General features: G+C 34.1%; 1 protein-coding gene across 1 annotated transcript in view; it reads left to right on the top strand.

The window, feature by feature from the left end:
- Positions 1 to 5,165: 5,165 nt before the first annotated feature.
- LOC145265468 (uncharacterized) overlaps positions 5,166 to 18,928 on the top strand; it is a 48,732-nt gene continuing 34,969 nt past the window's right edge. The window contains exons 1-2 of the mRNA XM_080121333.1: positions 5,166 to 5,486; positions 12,961 to 13,055. Coding sequence (XP_079977459.1) covers positions 5,288 to 5,486; positions 12,961 to 13,055 — 294 coding nt within the window. The 5' untranslated portion in view covers positions 5,166 to 5,287. The remainder of the gene's footprint in view (positions 5,487 to 12,960; positions 13,056 to 18,928) is intronic.

Consider the following 18,928-nt stretch of genomic DNA (forward strand, 5'->3'; position numbering starts at 1 on the left):
CAGATGAGATGATCAGTGGCTACTAGATGAAATGGCAATGATGAAAAGAAGCACTACATATGAATACTCCGTGCATGTGTGTAAAGACTTTTTTTGCTATTGAAAATGTTACAACCATTCGAGTATGAGGCAAGGGTGACTATGCCAATTTAGAGCATGAAAAATGGTTGAATAAAAAGAGACGGATTTTTTGCTCAAGAGTCAGTTTTGATTTGGATGCCATGTTGTTTGTGTTTTTGATATATGTCATTCATCTCTCTTGTTGACGAAAGGAATTACCATTTCTACTGCTACTGCTGATATTACTAGTATAATTAGCAAAACGTAACATGACCACTTGAGCAGGCTGCTGGAACTTGTCAGAAAACTACTACAGATAAATGTCTCATCAGTATGGCTAGCTTAGTGAGATTCAACCCCTGAGCCAAGTGAGCTGATTATCATATTTAACTGGGAATATTAAAGTATTTATTTAGTGCTTGGCCCCAGCTCTGGTATTATCTACTACCAAAGCCTCATTTGGGGTCCCAGACACTTAGGCACCTGGGGCAGTAGGGGGAAGTGGGGGGTCGGAAGTCATCTAACTACTTTGCTAGTCTTTTTATTGAAACTTTATTTCAGCCCTAAACTAGACACTATCACCATAATACCACATTCTCTCTATGGAGTTTATCTACTTATGATTTGAACTTTATTTACAAAAAATCTTTACAATTTCTGAAAAAAATTAAAAAAACATGTACAGGAAACAAAGCAAAATATTATGTACAAACTTAGTCATTTTTTCTTTTTTATAAAATAACAATTATAAAAAGGATGAGATAATGGGAAGGGGGTAAGCTAAAATACACACAAAAGAAAGAAAAAGAAAACAATTTAATAGAATGTGTTTGGGAAGGCCTTAATTAACAATTTAATAAAATGCGGTTGGGAGGGCCTTACTGACGTAATAGACGAGAAAGACTTGTTGAAAATATGAATTAGAAATCAATTAGATTCAGGAAACACTTAAAAAGTTTTGTCAATATTACAAGGTATGATTTTTTAATTAATTTTTCTAATTAAAAATAAATGTGATGCAATCAATTTCCACAGGAATTGTGAATCCCAAAGAAAATGGGTTGAGAAACGCCTAGTAATGTTACCAGAAGCTTTCTGTCTTTAACCACCCCTAAAGAATCTCAGGGGCTCCCTATACGATACTGGTGGGCAGTATGGGCCCTGTTGGGAACCATGCTATAGACTCTGTAACTGTACATAGTTTAAGTAAAAAAAAAATGCTTGTGCAAAATAGTAATGTTTTAAACCAACGCAATTCAGGTGAAAACATTATTGTGTCAGTGTTAAAATTAGTATAAATTCCAAAAAATAGGGGAAAAATTACCTAGTAGAAAAATAATTACAAGTAAAAATAAAATTTACTGAGTTTATAGATTCATAGAATTTAAATCTTAAAGAGGTCACAAGATCCAGGAGAGGTAACTGCAATCGATCATTTTGACTTTTTTTTTTTTACATGGAAGTCACCACTTATCAAGGCCCAGGAGCCACTCGGGGATAAGGGTTAAATGAATCAACAGAATCAATATTTATACATTGCTACTTATTTTATCTCCATTTTTGTTACGTCAGATTGTTATCCCCCTAACTTTTAACCATTATTACAAAATATACATCCATTGAAACAAAAAAGTTAAACTTTAGAAACTTCCAAAATTTACCTAAAATTTTAAATAAAACGTTAATTTTCATATCTTCATGCGTACACAGACATATTTTTGTTATAAAATAGACAAATATGCACGAAAGGTAGAAACGAAAATTCCTCATAAATAATAAAAAAAATTCCAACATAGTGAAGTGAAGTGAAGAGCAGAAGAGTTGGTAGAAGTAGTTGTTGGACTGAATAATTACAATCCAACAGTTTTTACACACAAACTGTCAATTGTAATTGTAACTGATTTTTAGTTAAAAATACATCTAGCATACTTTTTACTGATTCATTTTTCGTAATTTTTTAAATCTATAATAATTTTGACATGATGCGTAAGAACATAGTCATGTTGTAGGGGATTTGGTCGACATTCGCTAATGCCTGGTACCACAGCCATGGCGTGAGCATAGGTAAATGTCTCTCAACCCCTAATAAAAAAAATATAAAGTAAAAGGTGTCAGTAATTAGCAATATGGAGATCGGTTTCAACATTTAATATAGCAATTTATTGAAGAAAACATCACTTTTTTAGTGTATTTTTTATAAGTGTGTATGGTGTTGATACGCGAGAGAAAATTCAGTCATTAAATGATTTGCAAGGTGTTCATAATTCTTGGAAATAAATGTTAGATTTTTAGAATCATGCATGGTCGTGAGGACTTAATATGTATTTCCTAAAATAAAATCTGATAGGACCGCAGTAAAAACTGTGCCGAAAAGAAAGGCAAAAAGAACAACTTTCTCCGCCTGAGGAAATCATGTTTTTTTAGATAAAATATTCTTTTTTAAACCAAAGGAAATAAATTTGTTATATTAGGTAATTTCAGTTATGTGACAATTTTGCTCTACAAATGCATTTGATGTGACAAAAGTTATTTTTGAGGGGAATAAATCCAGTGAGATTTGAGCCTTGATAATAGCTGTAAAAACATTTTTTTCCTTTTGTGTTTACGCCATGTTCATAGCCTGGGGTTTTAGGAGAAGAAATCTACGTGCATTACTCTCCTAATAATTATTTAATTAATAATCACAAAAACAACAAAACACCTCCTTGAAACAAATAGCAACAAAAGGGATTTATTGCAGAAGAAAGACAAGATTGTTTCTCAAACTGAAAAGAAAGAAAAGGCAAATGAATCTGCCTGGCTGGGTGTCGTCTGCTGATGGTCGGGTAGGTGAGCAATGGATGGCAGTAGCCAGTGAGTAGCAGTGTTAGGAGTGCTGTGAGAGAGAGAGAGAGAGAGAGATCTGTTCTGGTTGCTGGCTGGTATCTCTCTGCCCAACTCAGCTGAGTTTCCAAAGTCCTTTAGGGGACAGCTAAAATCAATGCGCTCTGCCAACTGATTGGTCAGTCTTGCTAAATCACATTGGCAAAGGGCATTGATCCGCATATATAAAATAGTTCGTTAACCGCTACAGGGTCACAGCCCCCAGACAGTTTGCTGTCAGCCTGCGGGGAGAAAAAAAGGCAAAAAGAAAAAGACACGCGAAGTCATGCTGGTGGTTTAATGTCACACGCAAGGACAGAGTCTGGCGGCGAGTTGCTTACTCGTAAAACTGCATCTCAACAGTTTTGGATTTTGTACGCAGTGCCTTTTATATGATTTTGGTAAACTCCAGTGAAGGCTGTTAGGAAAAAATTTTAGAAAAGTTGTTTTCTTTAAGCATTGATTGGATATAAAATGGACACCCTGTCACGTGGAATAGTCCAGAACTACGCCCGCGTGCAGAGGCACAGATTTACTTTTTACTTCTACAGAATTAGCGTGAGTGGATACGACAAATGTACGCGTAACTGAAATGTTCCTTATCCATCTATTTTCATGTCTCTGGCATATCGCTACAATGTTTTCACATGAAATCACATGAAATGTATTGATTTAAAAACATCGCTATTCTACACAAGCATTGTAAAAAGTAGGTACGGGCAAAATGAATGCCGATGCTCAAAATGTATAAACATTTTGACCCCTCCTTTACTTAAAAATTCACCAAAAATTAGGAAATTAACCAATTTTAATCAAATTTTCAGTATTTATCAAATAATGATCGCAAAATATAATGAACTAATTATTTTTATTTAAATCTGAGTGGAAAGGTATTATTTTATTTAAACAAAAAATACCTTTACTAAAGTTATAGTTTTCAGTAATAAATAAAAAAAACGCAAGAATTTATTTTTGCATTTTTTATATAAATAAAGCATCATAATTTGTGACAATAAAAATAAAATAATTTTTATAGGAACATACGAAAAAAGCCCCTAAAGTCCGTATTAATGAATTCCATATAACTCAAAGAAAAATTAATTTCTCGTACTACCGATATTACCATTGAATTGCGCATTGTTTATTTAACATTTTCGCACAAAAAAATTATAATTGCAAAAAATATTCTACTTTTTTTTTTAAATTACAGGTTTCGCATAATTTTTATATGCAAGATTTTAATAATTTCCTTGCTTGCAAGAATGTGAAACTGTCAGCATAACATATTTGTTATATAATATTGAACAATAATTTAAAAAGAATTAATTTAAAAACAGGAACATACAAAAATAATTAAATTAAAAAATGGAAAAATTTATACAAATGTTCAGAATAGGAATGTACGGATGCACATCTAGGGAAATAAAATTATCACACCCCTTCCTTCTTTTTAATTACATGACATCATTTTCACAGTTTTTCAACTGGCTGACCGCTGAAATTTTGGGCCTCCCGCCTCCGTATATTCCGTGTTTAGAAAAACTTGAGATTGTTGCGTTTTGCGAACGGCAGAAATCACTCGGTTTTGGGCTAATTAATTTTATATTTTGTACAAACAAGGTGTTGTTGTTGTTGTTGTTGTTGTTGTTGTTGTTGATATTATTATTATTATTATTATTATTATTATTATTATTATTATTATTATTATTATTATTATTTTTTTTTATTTATTTATTTTTTTTTAATTCAATATCTTAGGACTTTACTTTACTAATTATCTTTGAAATAGACCCAGAAAACTAATATTTATCTTTTAAAGGATTTTTACACTGAATTTATTTAACTTCAAAATTTAACTGAATTGAGTAGCTCGCCGTGAAAACATTTTTCATAACTTGTTTTTTTCACGTGTACAAATATATATATATTTTTTTTTTCCTTTTGGAAATTAACTTTAGTCCTTAATCTTTCAAATACAATCAAAAAGTAGTCGGAAACCTACAAAAAAATTATGATAAAGCAGCTTTCAAAACTATGTCCCCCTATCGTTGTCCGCCCATTTTAGCCCATACCTAGTAAAAAGTAATAATTTATTGCATTTTATTTTATTTTGTTTTATTTATTTATTTTTAGAATAATGCAGAAACAAATTTTAGACTAAATAATTTGGGTGTTTCAAATACGAAACTAATGATGTAAATCTTATTTGGTATTAAATTTTCCTATTTAAATACGAAACTAACAGAATTAGCTTTGCCTCAAAGGAACACATGGCTGCCTAAAACTTTAACCGTTAACATTTTATTTAATTAATTTTGTGTATATCGTTACTTGGACCTTTGTGTGAGACATTTATTTTTTCAATATGGCTGTTTCAGCCAAAGTTGCCCATGACATCTCGAACGAAAAGATAGTTCGTACCCAAGATATCGTAATTTCTGAAAATATCGACTTTGAAAGCATGCTTCTCTCGAAAGACGTTTTGAAAGGTTTGAAAAATTCCGGTTTTAAAAGACCGTCACCGATTCAACTCAAATCCATTCCACTGGGACGATGTGGCTTAGGTGAGATTCAAACACTTTCTTAATTCCTTGCTTGGTTTTGGAACATTTATAGGTATTCGTAAAACTGGGTGGACGGACCAATTGAATTGATATCGCGTCTATTTTTCTTGGTTTTAGTGGTACTTGTACAGTTTAATCAAGGCATTAAAAAAATATATCGAAAAAAAGTTATATTGTACGTACTCGTTATGGAGTAAAGTTTTCATACAAAAAAAATGACTTAGTTTGATCAAGTTTTTTTTTTTTTTTTTTTTTCTTACAGAGAAAAATCAAACTTTAAAGAGATCGATCGTATCGCGGTAATCTTGTTTTTCGCGGATTATGGGGGGGGGGCAGGGGAGATAACCAATGACCGCTTAAAGTTTGTCAAAATTTGACAATTATTTTGGAACATGGACAGAAAAAGGCGCTGTTTTACACTGGTAGTGTTCTAAGGGAGACAACTCTTTAAGTAAGAGATCCGGTCATTTTTTTTTTTTTAACTCATAATTTAGGACGCTAATATGCTGTCAGTAAGTTTACGCGAGGAGTTTACAAAAAAAAATAAAAATAAAAAAAAAACACTTGCGTGGAACCATGGTCCATGCAAGAGCGTAAAAAAGGTCAAAATTGGCTTCAAAATGTGAAGAAAAGGATTAATGATTGCTCGAGAAGAGAAGGATCAGCGTGCACTTACCTTGAATACTAACCAAGAATTGTTGTTGTTATTCACCCTTTTAAAGTTTTGTTTTAGTGCTCCGGATAATGTGATAGTTAATCATCTGATCCTTCCATTATATAAGAGGGGTGATTCCCTTGTCTTTTTCTCTTTCTTTCACCACAAGTTGATTCGGTTGCCAGCAATCGAACGTAAATCTCTTTCACTTTCGTCTGGCAAAGATACTACAAGACAGTTACGTCACGGAAGGGGGCAATTCTTTCGCAACCTAAGGTAAGTGCATTGCTCCCTTCTCGATCTGAGCGGTTATTGATTCTTTTCTGGAAATTAATTTTTTTCACATATTTGCGAAAGAAACCCCATACTAACATGGATGTTAGTCAACCAGATTTAAGAGAATTTCTTTTCTTTGGACTAAAATCCGAACGATTCTGGAGATGGCCAATCTGGAAGATGAATTCTCTGCTAAATCATTCTCTGCGCTGCAGAAATCGGTGGAGGAATATTGGACTGAAGTAGACATATGTGTCGGTAAAATCCAACTTCAATCTTTTGAGGAAGAAGATTGGATTCAAATTGAGAAGGAGTCTCTTGCACACACCCTGAGATTCCGAAGAGAATTAGAGCATTTTGTTAAAGCTCCTCCCAGTGGCCATGGACTCTCTGAGTCTTCCCTGTTCCCCAGAAGTTGGAAGAGTTGGGGCCTCATTTACTGTAAAACCACCTCAAATTCAGATCACGGGACCCACCTTCGATGGATTGGACATGCAATCTAACCCTATGAGCTTCAAGGATTTCTTGTCACGTTTTGAGAATTGTGTAGCTAGCATGGCCAATGATGCCAAAAGGCTGAATTTTTTGAAGTGTTCACTGTCTGGCCAACCCCTGTTGTTGATTAATCATCTTTCCATCAGCAACGGAAATTATAAGGTGGCTCTTTCGATCCTGAAGAGTGAGTACTTCGATGAAGATGAAATCATAGATGACATCTTCCAAGACATATTAGACTTTTCCTGTAAACAGGACAGATCCGTTACTGCCTTGGCTAACTACATATCCAAAGTAGCTTCCCTTTTGGCTGAGTTGGAGGGCTCCTTCGACTGTTCGTTTTTAAATGACCTTTCTTCTGGGGCTCGGCTTATGGCCAAGATTTTCTTTGCAAAATTCCCCAAGGAGGTCAAGGGAGAGTTGATCCTAATTTCTGGTAGGAGAATCTCCACCTTGTCATCAATTCTGAGAGATACTAAAGAAGCTGTTAAATGTCTCCTTATTAAGAGGGATAAGATCCCTGGCTCGGCTTGTAACACTATGCAGGGGGGCCTTAGGGAATGTACCTTCAGGGCCAAGATCCGTTACCTCACGGAGAGACTCCTCTCTTCAGTCCAACTCCGCCTATAGCATTCATGGTGGAAAATTCTCTAGCCTTCCCCCTGTTTTGTGTGTTACCTTTAGTAGGGGTGACAAAAGTGTTTCCGTCAACTGTTTATTGGACACAGGCAGTGGACGGACTTATTTTTTCAGTAAGGTCTTGGACCCCCTTGGTCACTTGGAATCCATTAGACATGATCGTGAAATCAGGCTGACTACCATCCTTGGAGATTGCGACAGGCATTTTAAAGAGGTAGCATTGAATTCTGTTGTCCATTTTTCCTGACGGTGTTGGTACACAAAAACATCGAGAATCTGGATTTTATTTTCGATGAATTTGAACGCCTCAAATGTCCCTTAGCCGCCAGATTTGACAGAGGTACAAATTTTATTCCAATTCATGGAATAATTGTGCTGGATGTTATTCAGCATTTAGGGAGCCCCCAACTGGTTCCTTGTTTGCTTGGACAGGCATTTTTGACCCCCAATAGGACTCGTTCCCTTCGGTGAGGTGAAGCAGTTTTTACATACTGACCATTCTGTGGACAAGAACTCAGAATGCCTTACCTTCGATGCTGTACTTGCGTCGACTGTTGAAGTCAACCCGTCTTACCTATGTTTTGTGCTGGAGTCTCAGGGCACCTATGAAGACCCTCTAAGTGATTTCTTTCCTGAAAGTGATGTACAAAGGGGTTTGGAGAAGATGTTCAGTGTGGAGTCACTGGGTATTGAAGAACAGGAACGATAGAAGATTGCTCCCTTTCGACAGTCTATTTCATTCAAGGATAACAAATATGTTCAGTTGCCATGGGAGGATGATAAGATCTCTTTTGTTCTTTCCAACCATGCAGTGGCTCTGCGAATATTGGAACATGTCATGCAGAGATTGGAGCAGAGGCAACTTTATCATGAATATTTAAAGGTTTTCCATCAGCAGGAACGGGATGGAATTATAGAGATTTTTGTGCCTCCTCAACAGTTCGAAAAGTTTGTCTGGATTCCGCACAGGCCAGTCCTGAAATCAGACCCTACCTTCTCCACTAAGATTTGGCCAGTGTTCAACTGCAGCCTCAAAGTTGGTGACTCTCCTTCCCTTAACGAGGCTACCTATCAGGGAATAAATCTTACTAGTGACCTACTAGATTTGTTACTTACCTTTCGTGCTAATAAGCATGTCGTGTTAGCAAATATCAAGAAAGTCTGAAGCTTGAATCGGACAGGAATAAGTTCTGCTTTTTCCTAAAAGGAGGTCGCCTACGCTGCTTCAGATATAACACAATTATTTTTGGGTATGCCTTTCGTCCATTTATATTAAATTATGTCCTTAAATACCATGCAGCTCAGTTTCCTATGGATAATTGTAGATCCATGATGGAAAATCGGTTTTACGTGGATAATTTGGTTATGTCGCACGATGATCCTGATGAACTGTGCTGGTTATATACTCTCACCCGGGAACGATTGCGTCAGGGAGGATTCGAACTGCAGTCCTGTAATTCTAACCATGTGGCAATTCAAAACAAAATGCAGGAGCATGGTTCCCTGAGTGACCATGGCAGCAAATGGGAGAAGGTGCTCGGATATAGATACTGTCCTCTCTCAGACACTCTTCATGTAGTAGCTGTTGAGTGCGACTCTAGTGCCTTTACAAAGAGACAGATCCTCAGCGAGACAGCTAGAGTCTATGACCCGTTATCATTGTGCCTAGCGGTTTTGTGATGTGGCCGTATTTTGTTGAGTGAACTTTGGAAGAAGGGATTGGGATGGGATGCAACAGTTCCACCGGAATACTTGTCCTCATGGAGGAAGCTTTCCCTTGATCTCTCTGAGCTGGAGACTGTCTCCTTCCCCAGAAGAGCACTCAGCGAGAATGAAACTGGCAAACTTTTTCTTTTCTGAGATGCATCTCCAGAGGCATATGGCTTCGCAGCATATGTAGTGCAAAATTGCCAATCTGGTCTGGTGTTTGCAAAAGCTAGGGTGGCTCCCTTGAAAAAAAAAATTCTACCCACCTTAGAACTTATGGCCGTGTTTTTGGCTCTCCGGTGCCTGCCTACTTTGTTGAGGAATTTTGGGGGGGGGTTCTCTCCTTCTGAGATTCGTGTAGCCACAGATTCGCAGGTGGTCCTCTCTTGGCTGATTTCCGGACCAATTGTAAGCAGAAACCTCTCGGAATAGACTGAAGAACATCCAACAGATGAGTGCTGAGTTGGAAGCCACACTAGGTTTCTCACCCTCATTTTGTTATGTCCCAACGACTGAGAATCCTGCCGATTTGATCACTAGGGGTTTAACTTTGAAACGGTTCAAGGCTTGCCTTCAATTCTGGTGTTCTGGTCCGGATTGGTTAAGTAGCGGGATCAGTCCATAGGCTGCACAGCAGTTGCCATGCCTCAGCCAGCACAGCCAAGTGGTGGCCTGTTCTTCTTGGAATGCTGCTATCCTACAGGGAGAAGAACCACCTACAGTTCTTCCCCTCGAAAGATTTTTTTCTTTCACCAAGCTATTGAGAGTGACTTCCTTGGTCCTCAGATTCATCCATCGGCTGCGTCTGTTAGAAGTTGATACGGAAAGGTTTGCAGTCATTCTGCTAATGAAAATGATGCAGTGCCAGACATATGCTGAGGAACTTTTAAAAGAGAAATTACAAATTTTTTATATTTTATTTGCAGTTTCGTGTTAGGGGTGTCAAAAATTCCTACAAAAATTCTGATACACCTAGCTCTCCACCTCCACAATTTTCTTTAAAATGACAACTTTTATTGGTCTGCAAAAAATCTCAGTGCGATAAATAAATCTACTTCTCTGCAACCAACACTGACCCCCACCCCTTTTTTAATAGTATTTGTGGGTGGGTGTGCTTACAACGAATATCAGTTAAATTTCGCAAATATTTTTTCACCCCACTCCAATGGTGTTTATTCCAAAAGCCGTTCTTAACATTTGTGGAGGTGGACCTAATGTAAAAAAACAAAAAAACAAAAAAAAAACAGCTTAGATAAGTAGGTCCTGCAGACGAGCCTCGTTCTGACATTCAGAAAATTTAGGTTAAGAACCGGTGAAGCTACCGAAAAGTAATCTTTTTGAATAAAGATAGATATAAACAATATTTTTATAATTAATTTCTTAATTTTACTTAAAAATAAAATGTAAACATATATAAACAAAATTTATTATTAATTAAGGAATTTTTTTTTTTTTTGTAAATATTGCAAAGTGTTTACATGACTGGTTCTTTGGGATAATAGAGGCGCCTCCCCCCCCAAAAAAAAATAAAAGGCAAACGAAAACGTTTTAGTGTTTTTACTATTTTAAAGCGCTTTCTTTTTTCTTTTTTTTTTCTTTTTCTTTTTTTTTTTTTTTTTTTTTTTTGTTAGTTTGAAACACAAGTAGGTGGCTAGTTGGGTATTATTTTACTTTAAAGCCCATCTCACGTTCGTATATAACAAGATATTTTTTTAATTTTTTATAGATTTCGGTGTGCTAAAAACAAATCTGCAAACCGTTTCCGTCGCAAAAAAATAGTTTTCATAGGAAGAAATTTTTCGATAAGTGGGTAATCACTTTTCCATGTAAATTTAACTTAAAATGAGCACCCACTTTCTGGACACCTGAGAGAGGGGACCTTTTTTTTTAATTTCTTTTGCATGGTATTAACCCCTGAACTCTGGAACTATTTTCCCTTTCACAGCCTAACCTTCGTATATGCTACACGCGAGCATAAACGAAGGCTGTTAAATGTGCACTCGCGTACCAAACTGCCTTGTCAGTGTATGTAGTATTGGCAAAAAATTAAAATTAGACGAAAAACAAGTAGTTTTCTAAATATTAAACGATGTAATTATATGTTGTCACGGATAGCCATTTTGTATGCGCGTGCTCTGAGTTCGTACAAAATGGATACCCGTGATAACATAGATAACTGCACATAAAAAAACTAAACCATTTACGGTACTCTTGCATAATTTGACCCGAATTCCGTCAAGCATAGATCAGGCGAGACCGGCAATCATCGGTGTCAGCCGAGCGTTGTTCAAATGTTGAAATACTCGCTCAACTTTTTATTTTATTTATTTAATTTTTTTTTCTATTGTTTTTAATAATTTTTAAGGGGGCAGGGGTGACTTATTTTCTAATTAGTTACTTATTTATTATTTATTTTTTTAATTGAATTTTTGGGAGTTTGATTAGCCAATGAAAAGGTGCTATCTAAATGGAAGCAAACGACACTCGAATTTGAAAAAAGCAACTAAACCAACAAAAGAAAACAAAAAAAAACTGACAAATATATTTTCAAACTTGCCAACCAGAAAAATGACCGGCAAGAAAATAAATCTATACATGTTAGAAATGAAAACATCGATGCAGAAAATCTCATTGTCAGAAGAAATTGCTGTCCCAAAAGATGAGGTGCAACAATTCTAAACATAAATGTTTCCTTAAAAAAAAAGATTGTGTGTAAAGGGTGGTTTCTCCTGGAGATGTACAAATGGACAGTGCCACCAAAAGAACTTGACTGAACAACAAATCTTAAAAAAAAAAATTTTTAATACGTTTACAAAAAAAGAAAACAAAAAAAAAAAAAACTTGTACTTACACCTAAACGGTTAAAAAATCTTTTCTAAAACAAACTTTCTGTTAAATATTTTGCAAAAAAAAAAAAAAAAAAAAACTTAATACTATAATGAAATACACATTTTCATTTTTCAAGGTAGGTTTTTTTGTTTTTGATTATTTGCTTTTGTATTTTTTCTGTTTTTTTCTGTTTTTTTTTGTTTTTTTTTTGTTTTTTCATTAGTCTGCGTCTGTTACAACGCTTGGCTGACCTGATCCATTCTTGATTCACGAGAATTCGGGTCAAATTATGCGAGAGTACCTCATTTACTGATAATTTCTTGCTTTTACAAATATTTTTACATTTAAACTTATGTAGATTAGTACAGTCAAGAAAGCAGGAAAATGGAATTGAATTCCAAAATCTATCAATCCGAGAAAGAAACTATTAAAGTAGAAAGTTTTCCAACATCTAGAGATCTCAACATTAGAGGTGGGATTTTGCTGCTTCTACAGTGTACATTGAGGGAGCACAAGAGAACATTCTATTAAAGTAGTTGTAAAATAGGCACAAGAATGTGACATTGTAGTGATGGGACAGAGGTTGGAGCTTGGCTGATAATATACTTGACTTTTTTTCTTTTGACCTTGTCTAAGAGTGAGACTAGTGGCAGGTGCACCAGTCAAGATGTGGCAATAATACTCGATGTATGAGCGAATTGTAGCTTTGTAAAGATATAGGATACTCTCAGGTGTGAGTAATTTTTTTTTTTTAGCGCTGTAGAGAGAACTTACCTTCTCTGCAACAGACTTGGTAATGTTATCAATGTATTTGTTCCAATAAAATTGTTTCTTTGCAAGATCTTTTTTTTTTTTTTCAAACCATTTTTGCAGATTTGATTGTGCAAGCTAAATCGGGAACCGGAAAGACGTGTGTGTTTACTGTGGTTGCATTGGAAGGACTTCAAATTGAAAGTTCTGCCACTCAGGTGAGTGCACCCCCCCCCTTTTTTTACATTTCATTTCAACTTTGTATTCAAAAGATGAGATTATTTTGTATTTTGCATAAACTAGCCAAAAATGTGAGACCAAATTTCTTAGGAAAAATCATGAAATGCTATATTATTTAAAATATTTATTATAATTTAGTTTCATATCTTTTAGGTCTGGGCAAAAGTCTTGTCAGTTTAAAATTTCATCTTGATAATGTAAAGTTGTGTTTTTGAAAGTCTTCACTCATAACAATAACGAGCTTTACTCTATAATTTGATTCGATGCGAACAAACTTATAAAACTTATAAATGCCTCGCTTGTAAGATTCTTTGGATTTTGATATGAAATGAATCTAACTCCTGTTCATCTCCTTGTGATGTTAACTTAAGGCCATCTAAGTTGTTTTGTAATCTTTGAAATAAGTGATAATTCAAGAAAATTAGGTCACGTGATCAGTGGTGCTCTTGACTGAAGATCGTTTTGGGGGGTCAACATGAGTGAGAATGTTGCAGAAAATATGAATCCTACTTTAATAATCTGAAAAAAATTATAAATCAATTATGGTGACAGATGATTAAATAACATGTATCAATAAAAAAATTACAATTGTTTAAAATGCGCCAACCTGATACATGCTGACATGTTTTAGACGGCTTTTAAAATTTGACTTCCAAACGAATCTATCTCTGGCCAGAGCTTTACTTATCCATCTTTATCGCTTTCTCCAATAAATTCATTAGGCTTTCTCTGCCAATTTAACTGTTCCATACCTACTAACCCAAGCATTCTCCTCCATTTTTTTTTTTTTTCAATGGGACCAAACCAAGTAAGTCTCCTGTTCTGCACATATCTCCCTATACTGTCTAGAATTAATCTTCCTGAGATCATATTTATCTTTAAGACTCACATGATCTATTAATATTATTTCTCCCCATGCAACACATATCCTCAACCCTCACTGGCTAGGCTTCACTTCTGTACTTCATCACACTGCATACACATGAATGATATACTCTTCCTTTTGTTGGCAGCAGTACTAATCAATAATAGAAGTTCCCTGAAGATATTTCAATCACACGAGCACCTGCTCCTACTTATGCAACAATTTCATCACCAAGATAACAAAACATCTTGATAATCTAATATGTTAGCCATCCAAATATACTTTCTTTGCATCTGTCTTTATTTTCATACACTGTTTTGCACACAAACTGGTTATTAACTCTCAGCCTATCAGTAAATACACTGAACCCAACGGACTGTTTTCAATTGCTTTTCTCTAAACTGGGCATGGAAATTGCTTATTGTGAGCATTTTCAATATTACAATTATTACGATTATTTCGATCTTGGTAATATTTAATCTTGGACCCTTACTTTCCATAGTTTTCCTATTTAAGTCTTCTACAAGTAGATCTATTGTTTCAAGCAATCACTTTAATCATCACAAAGCATCTCTTTTAGACAACTTGTACAGAATTTTATAACCCTAATCTGGACAATCTGAGACTTAAAGATTTAGTTTTTCATAACCTAGAAATATTTTTTTGTAACCGAGCAATTTTTTTCCCCATAATTAATCCCTAGTTTAGTCACGTAAATTCTTGCGAGTTGAAGACAAACAATATCAAAGTTGTGTTCACGTTTCTCCCGTGACGAAACATTGGTTTATTCTTTCACCAATCAGCAATCGTATTTTTCTTTCCATCCTTTTCTCTACTGAAAGCAACCTCACGTGCACAAAATTTCACTGCCATGGGACAAAATGAACGTCTTTTTACACTGCCGCCCTGAACCACGATAGCGCCTAAATTTTCATTTATCTTATTTTTAGTAATGAACAGATTTTGGATTGTAGAGTCAGTCCTCCTCTACAGGAGACACACGCCAACTGTGGACACTTATTGCTGTGGCTCTCCACATGGTTATTATATGAAAAAAAATTAACTCTGTACACTATACACTCTATTATATAAAATTAACTCGACATATTACATACTCTAACTTTAAATCTGTTGCTAAATGTGTTGTCTATTCTAACATGACTTTGAGTATTTCTTTCTGTAGATTTCTTGAACAATGTTCATGAACCACTTGTTTGAGTTTATGCAAAGCTCAACAGATCTGCAAAAGCAAAACAGATTCATCTTACCAAGGTAGTTAATTTCTCTAAAGATAAATATAACACTAGTGCTACTTTGGCCAAGCATGAAATCAAAACACATTTCATGCTTATCTGACTTGCTTGCTGCCAGTTATTTTTCTTGATCACTTTCAGGATTTGATCCACCAAATTTAATCATCTCGATTTTAGAGCTCCTCATTTTCCCTTATAATGATTCATGATTGTACTAAAATCTAATTCTTTCAGAATAACTTTGTTTTTGTGTGTGTGTGTGTGTGTGTGTGTGTGTGTGTGTGTGTGTATATATATATATATATATATATATATACATACATACTGGGGGGGGTGTAAATCAAAACAAAATGGAAAATAAAGAATAAGCGAACGTTGTTAAATATTATAAAAAAAACAGAGCGTGATGCAAAATAAAAAATTAAAAAAAAAAATAAGCAAACGATGTTGAAACTTCTCAAAAGAAAAATCGGAAAAAAAAAAAAATACAGCGAATGTGATGGAAAAATAAAAAAACGAACGTAAAAATGGCATAAATAACCCCGTTTCAATATTAAAACTTTAAAAATCAAAAAATATATCTGATATCTCGCCTTGAACATGCAATCTTATGATAATGACGCTGTTACCATACTGACTGGTCTATGACCACGTCAGCAAAATTGTTTTTTTTTTAATTTTGGTTTTTTTATTTGAACTAAATCAAAAACATTTTTTGTACATGCGTGTATGGCTAAATTGCCGTTAAGGAACAATTTTTGCTACCCCTCTCTGTAGAAAAGTGCCCAGTTGAGGGTGAAGGAATTAATATTTTTAGCCAATTTTTCGATATTTGTCACCCGAAGGGTCTAGCTTCAAAATGATACTGATCTCATGAAAATCCGTTGCCTCTGTCGAAAGTTTTTTGCGAGACATACATATACAAACAAATTAGAAAATCATGTGTTACACTTAGAATTCAATGCTTTTAGAAATGGTTATTCCTAATCCAGAACTAAACGAATCTGAGACACCTTGTGACACAAGTATGGGTGTTAAGATGAGGTTAGGGGCGGAAACTTAATTCATGTATAAAAGGTGAAGCAAAATGATCAGACACATTTGTAGAGTTCAATAGCAAAAAACATCTTATCATCCATACTTGCGTCACAAGGTGTCTCAGATTCGTTTAGTTCTGGATTAGGAATAACCATTTCTAAAAGCATTGAATTCTAAGTGTAACACATGATTTTCTAATTTGTTTATTGACGAGCAGGGCTAACTATTTTGGCCTAGGATCCTGGCTAAGAAAATAGTTGGATGTAAACGTGTGTAACCTATTTCTATTGCATTATTTTGTAAACACACCTATCCCTCCGATTGCCTACTCCTACCCCCCCCACTTCCAAACTTGAGAGAAAGAATAACCAGTTTGCATTGTGATAGTGACAAATAAAAAAAAAAAAAAAATCTTTGAAAGTTGACCGTTTGATCTAGTTTCAGTGTTTTTTGTTTTTTGTCAATAATAATAATATATATATGTATATATGAGAGAGAGAGAAATGTCCAGGCTTTGCTAAACTGGTAGTAGTATATTATTAACCAAGATCTCTAGCAAAAAAGTCTTTATTTAAGTGTTCATATTGGAAAATCAATATGAACACCTAAAAAAAAAGACTTTTTTGCCAGATAAGATCTTGGTTATTAACTACAGATTGAAACATTGTCATGCCAGTGTAACAAAGCCTGTACATGTCTGTATAAATAAATAAAATAAGTAACTCTATTAAACACTAGTATATAAACCCAATACCCTACAAATACATTATTAACCTGGACTAAAATATATATATTATATATTATTTTAAAATTTTTTATATATATATATATATATATATATATATATATATATATATATACTAGCGGGGGTACCCGGCGTTGCCTGGGTGTTTGGAGATGTGTGTTACAGAAAAACGAACGTTACGTGAAAAATGGCTTAAATAACACTGGTTCAATATTTAAACATAAAAAAATTGAAAAAAAAAAAAAGACATCTCGCACCACGATTCAAACCCAAAACGTTCAGATAATGAACCAATGCTCTAACCAACAGAGCTAACACGACGTACATGAAATTCAGTCAGTTCTTCAACTATTTAAACTAAATCAGGTCATGACGTCATCTGACGCATGCGTAGAACCGGTTGTCGTCATGTTGTTGACCCCCCCCCCCCCCCCCCGTAGAAAATTGTCGATTTCAGGGTGAAAAAAAGGACCGTTTTTGGCCAATTTTTCGATATTTTTCGGGCGAAGGATGGAGCTTCAATATGATAGTTTGTCAATTTTTGTTCTGTCTGTCGAAAGTTTTTAGCGGACACACATACATACATACACACATTTTCGCTTTTATATTTATAGAAGATAGATAGAAAATGTGTGTGTGATTTAAAAGTATTATTATACTTATATTATTTACATACTTATTGTTTTAGTTTATATTTATGAAATACTAACTGGAATGTATCTACATTGGTTATTAGAGAAGTTGGTAAAAAAAAAAAAAATTTCTACTGGAGAGCAATTTAACAGCTGTCCTGTTTTTAAATATTTTAATCAACTAAAAGATGAACAGCTAATGATCCATTATTTCATGATTTAAGGTAAGGTTTTTTGTTTGTTTCATTAGTTAAATCGTTTTTGTATTTGCCAATTTTCAAGACTTATTCAAGTGTTAAGTCTGCAATATGTTAATCTTAGTATCTTAGAAATTTAAACTGCAGAAAATTATGCATAAGTATTATGTACATCTATATCCAAAAACACTTGTAAACGTTTTTTTTATAATTTTAAAATTTTTATTTCCATACTTAGTGGACCAGGCGCGTATGCTGGCCCCACAATTTTAATGAATCCTCATTATGCCAGATCAAACATACACATTCCTGTGTTTCGATACATCTTTTATCATTATATGTGATCAGTTTTCTATAATAGTCAACCATATAGGAGCCTATTCGTGACCAGACACACACACGGACGTTCAGCTTTATATTATATTTATTATTTATTATATTTATTATGTATATTATATTTATTATATATATTTATTTATTGTATATATTATATTTATTATATATACATATATATTATATTACATATACTTGTTATATATATATATATAAAAATGTAAATGTTGGTTTGTTCTAAACGAATAAAACCATATTTCTACGTTACCAATTTATTTGAAATTTTCAGACAACCCATCTTTAGATTCAAGGTATGTTTTTATGTTCTTAAATTAAATTTACCTCGCGAATTATTAAAATTAAAATATTAAATAAAATAAATATTTTTTTAACCGTTACTGCGAATCTGTTCTGTTGATAAAACTGAACTTCCAGTTCGATTAATTTCACAGCCACGAATTGACGAAAGATTTCATTTTCTGTTTAGTAAGTAAAAAAAAAACAATTCATTTTGCTATCTTCCATATTTTTTAATTTACACATTTTTTCTTTATTATGAGGCCAAAAAATAGTTTGTCGCTTGCTTTTTGAGTTTTTTGGAATAAAAAAAAAACACGATTTAAAAAAAATAGCGCGGATCGGATCACTCTTGCATTAGCGCCAAAAAATGTTACTAAACATTTATTAATAATTTCTCACTTTTACAAACATTTGATTTTAAATTTCTTTTTAAATGACGACTTTTATCGACTTTTTTTTTTTTTTTTAATATCACCCCAAATGGTGTT

This window comes from Euprymna scolopes, chromosome 40, assembly GCF_053919585.1.
Source record: "Euprymna scolopes isolate OS-2025 chromosome 40, ASM5391958v1, whole genome shotgun sequence".
Taxonomy (NCBI): domain Eukaryota; kingdom Metazoa; phylum Mollusca; class Cephalopoda; order Sepiida; family Sepiolidae; genus Euprymna; species Euprymna scolopes.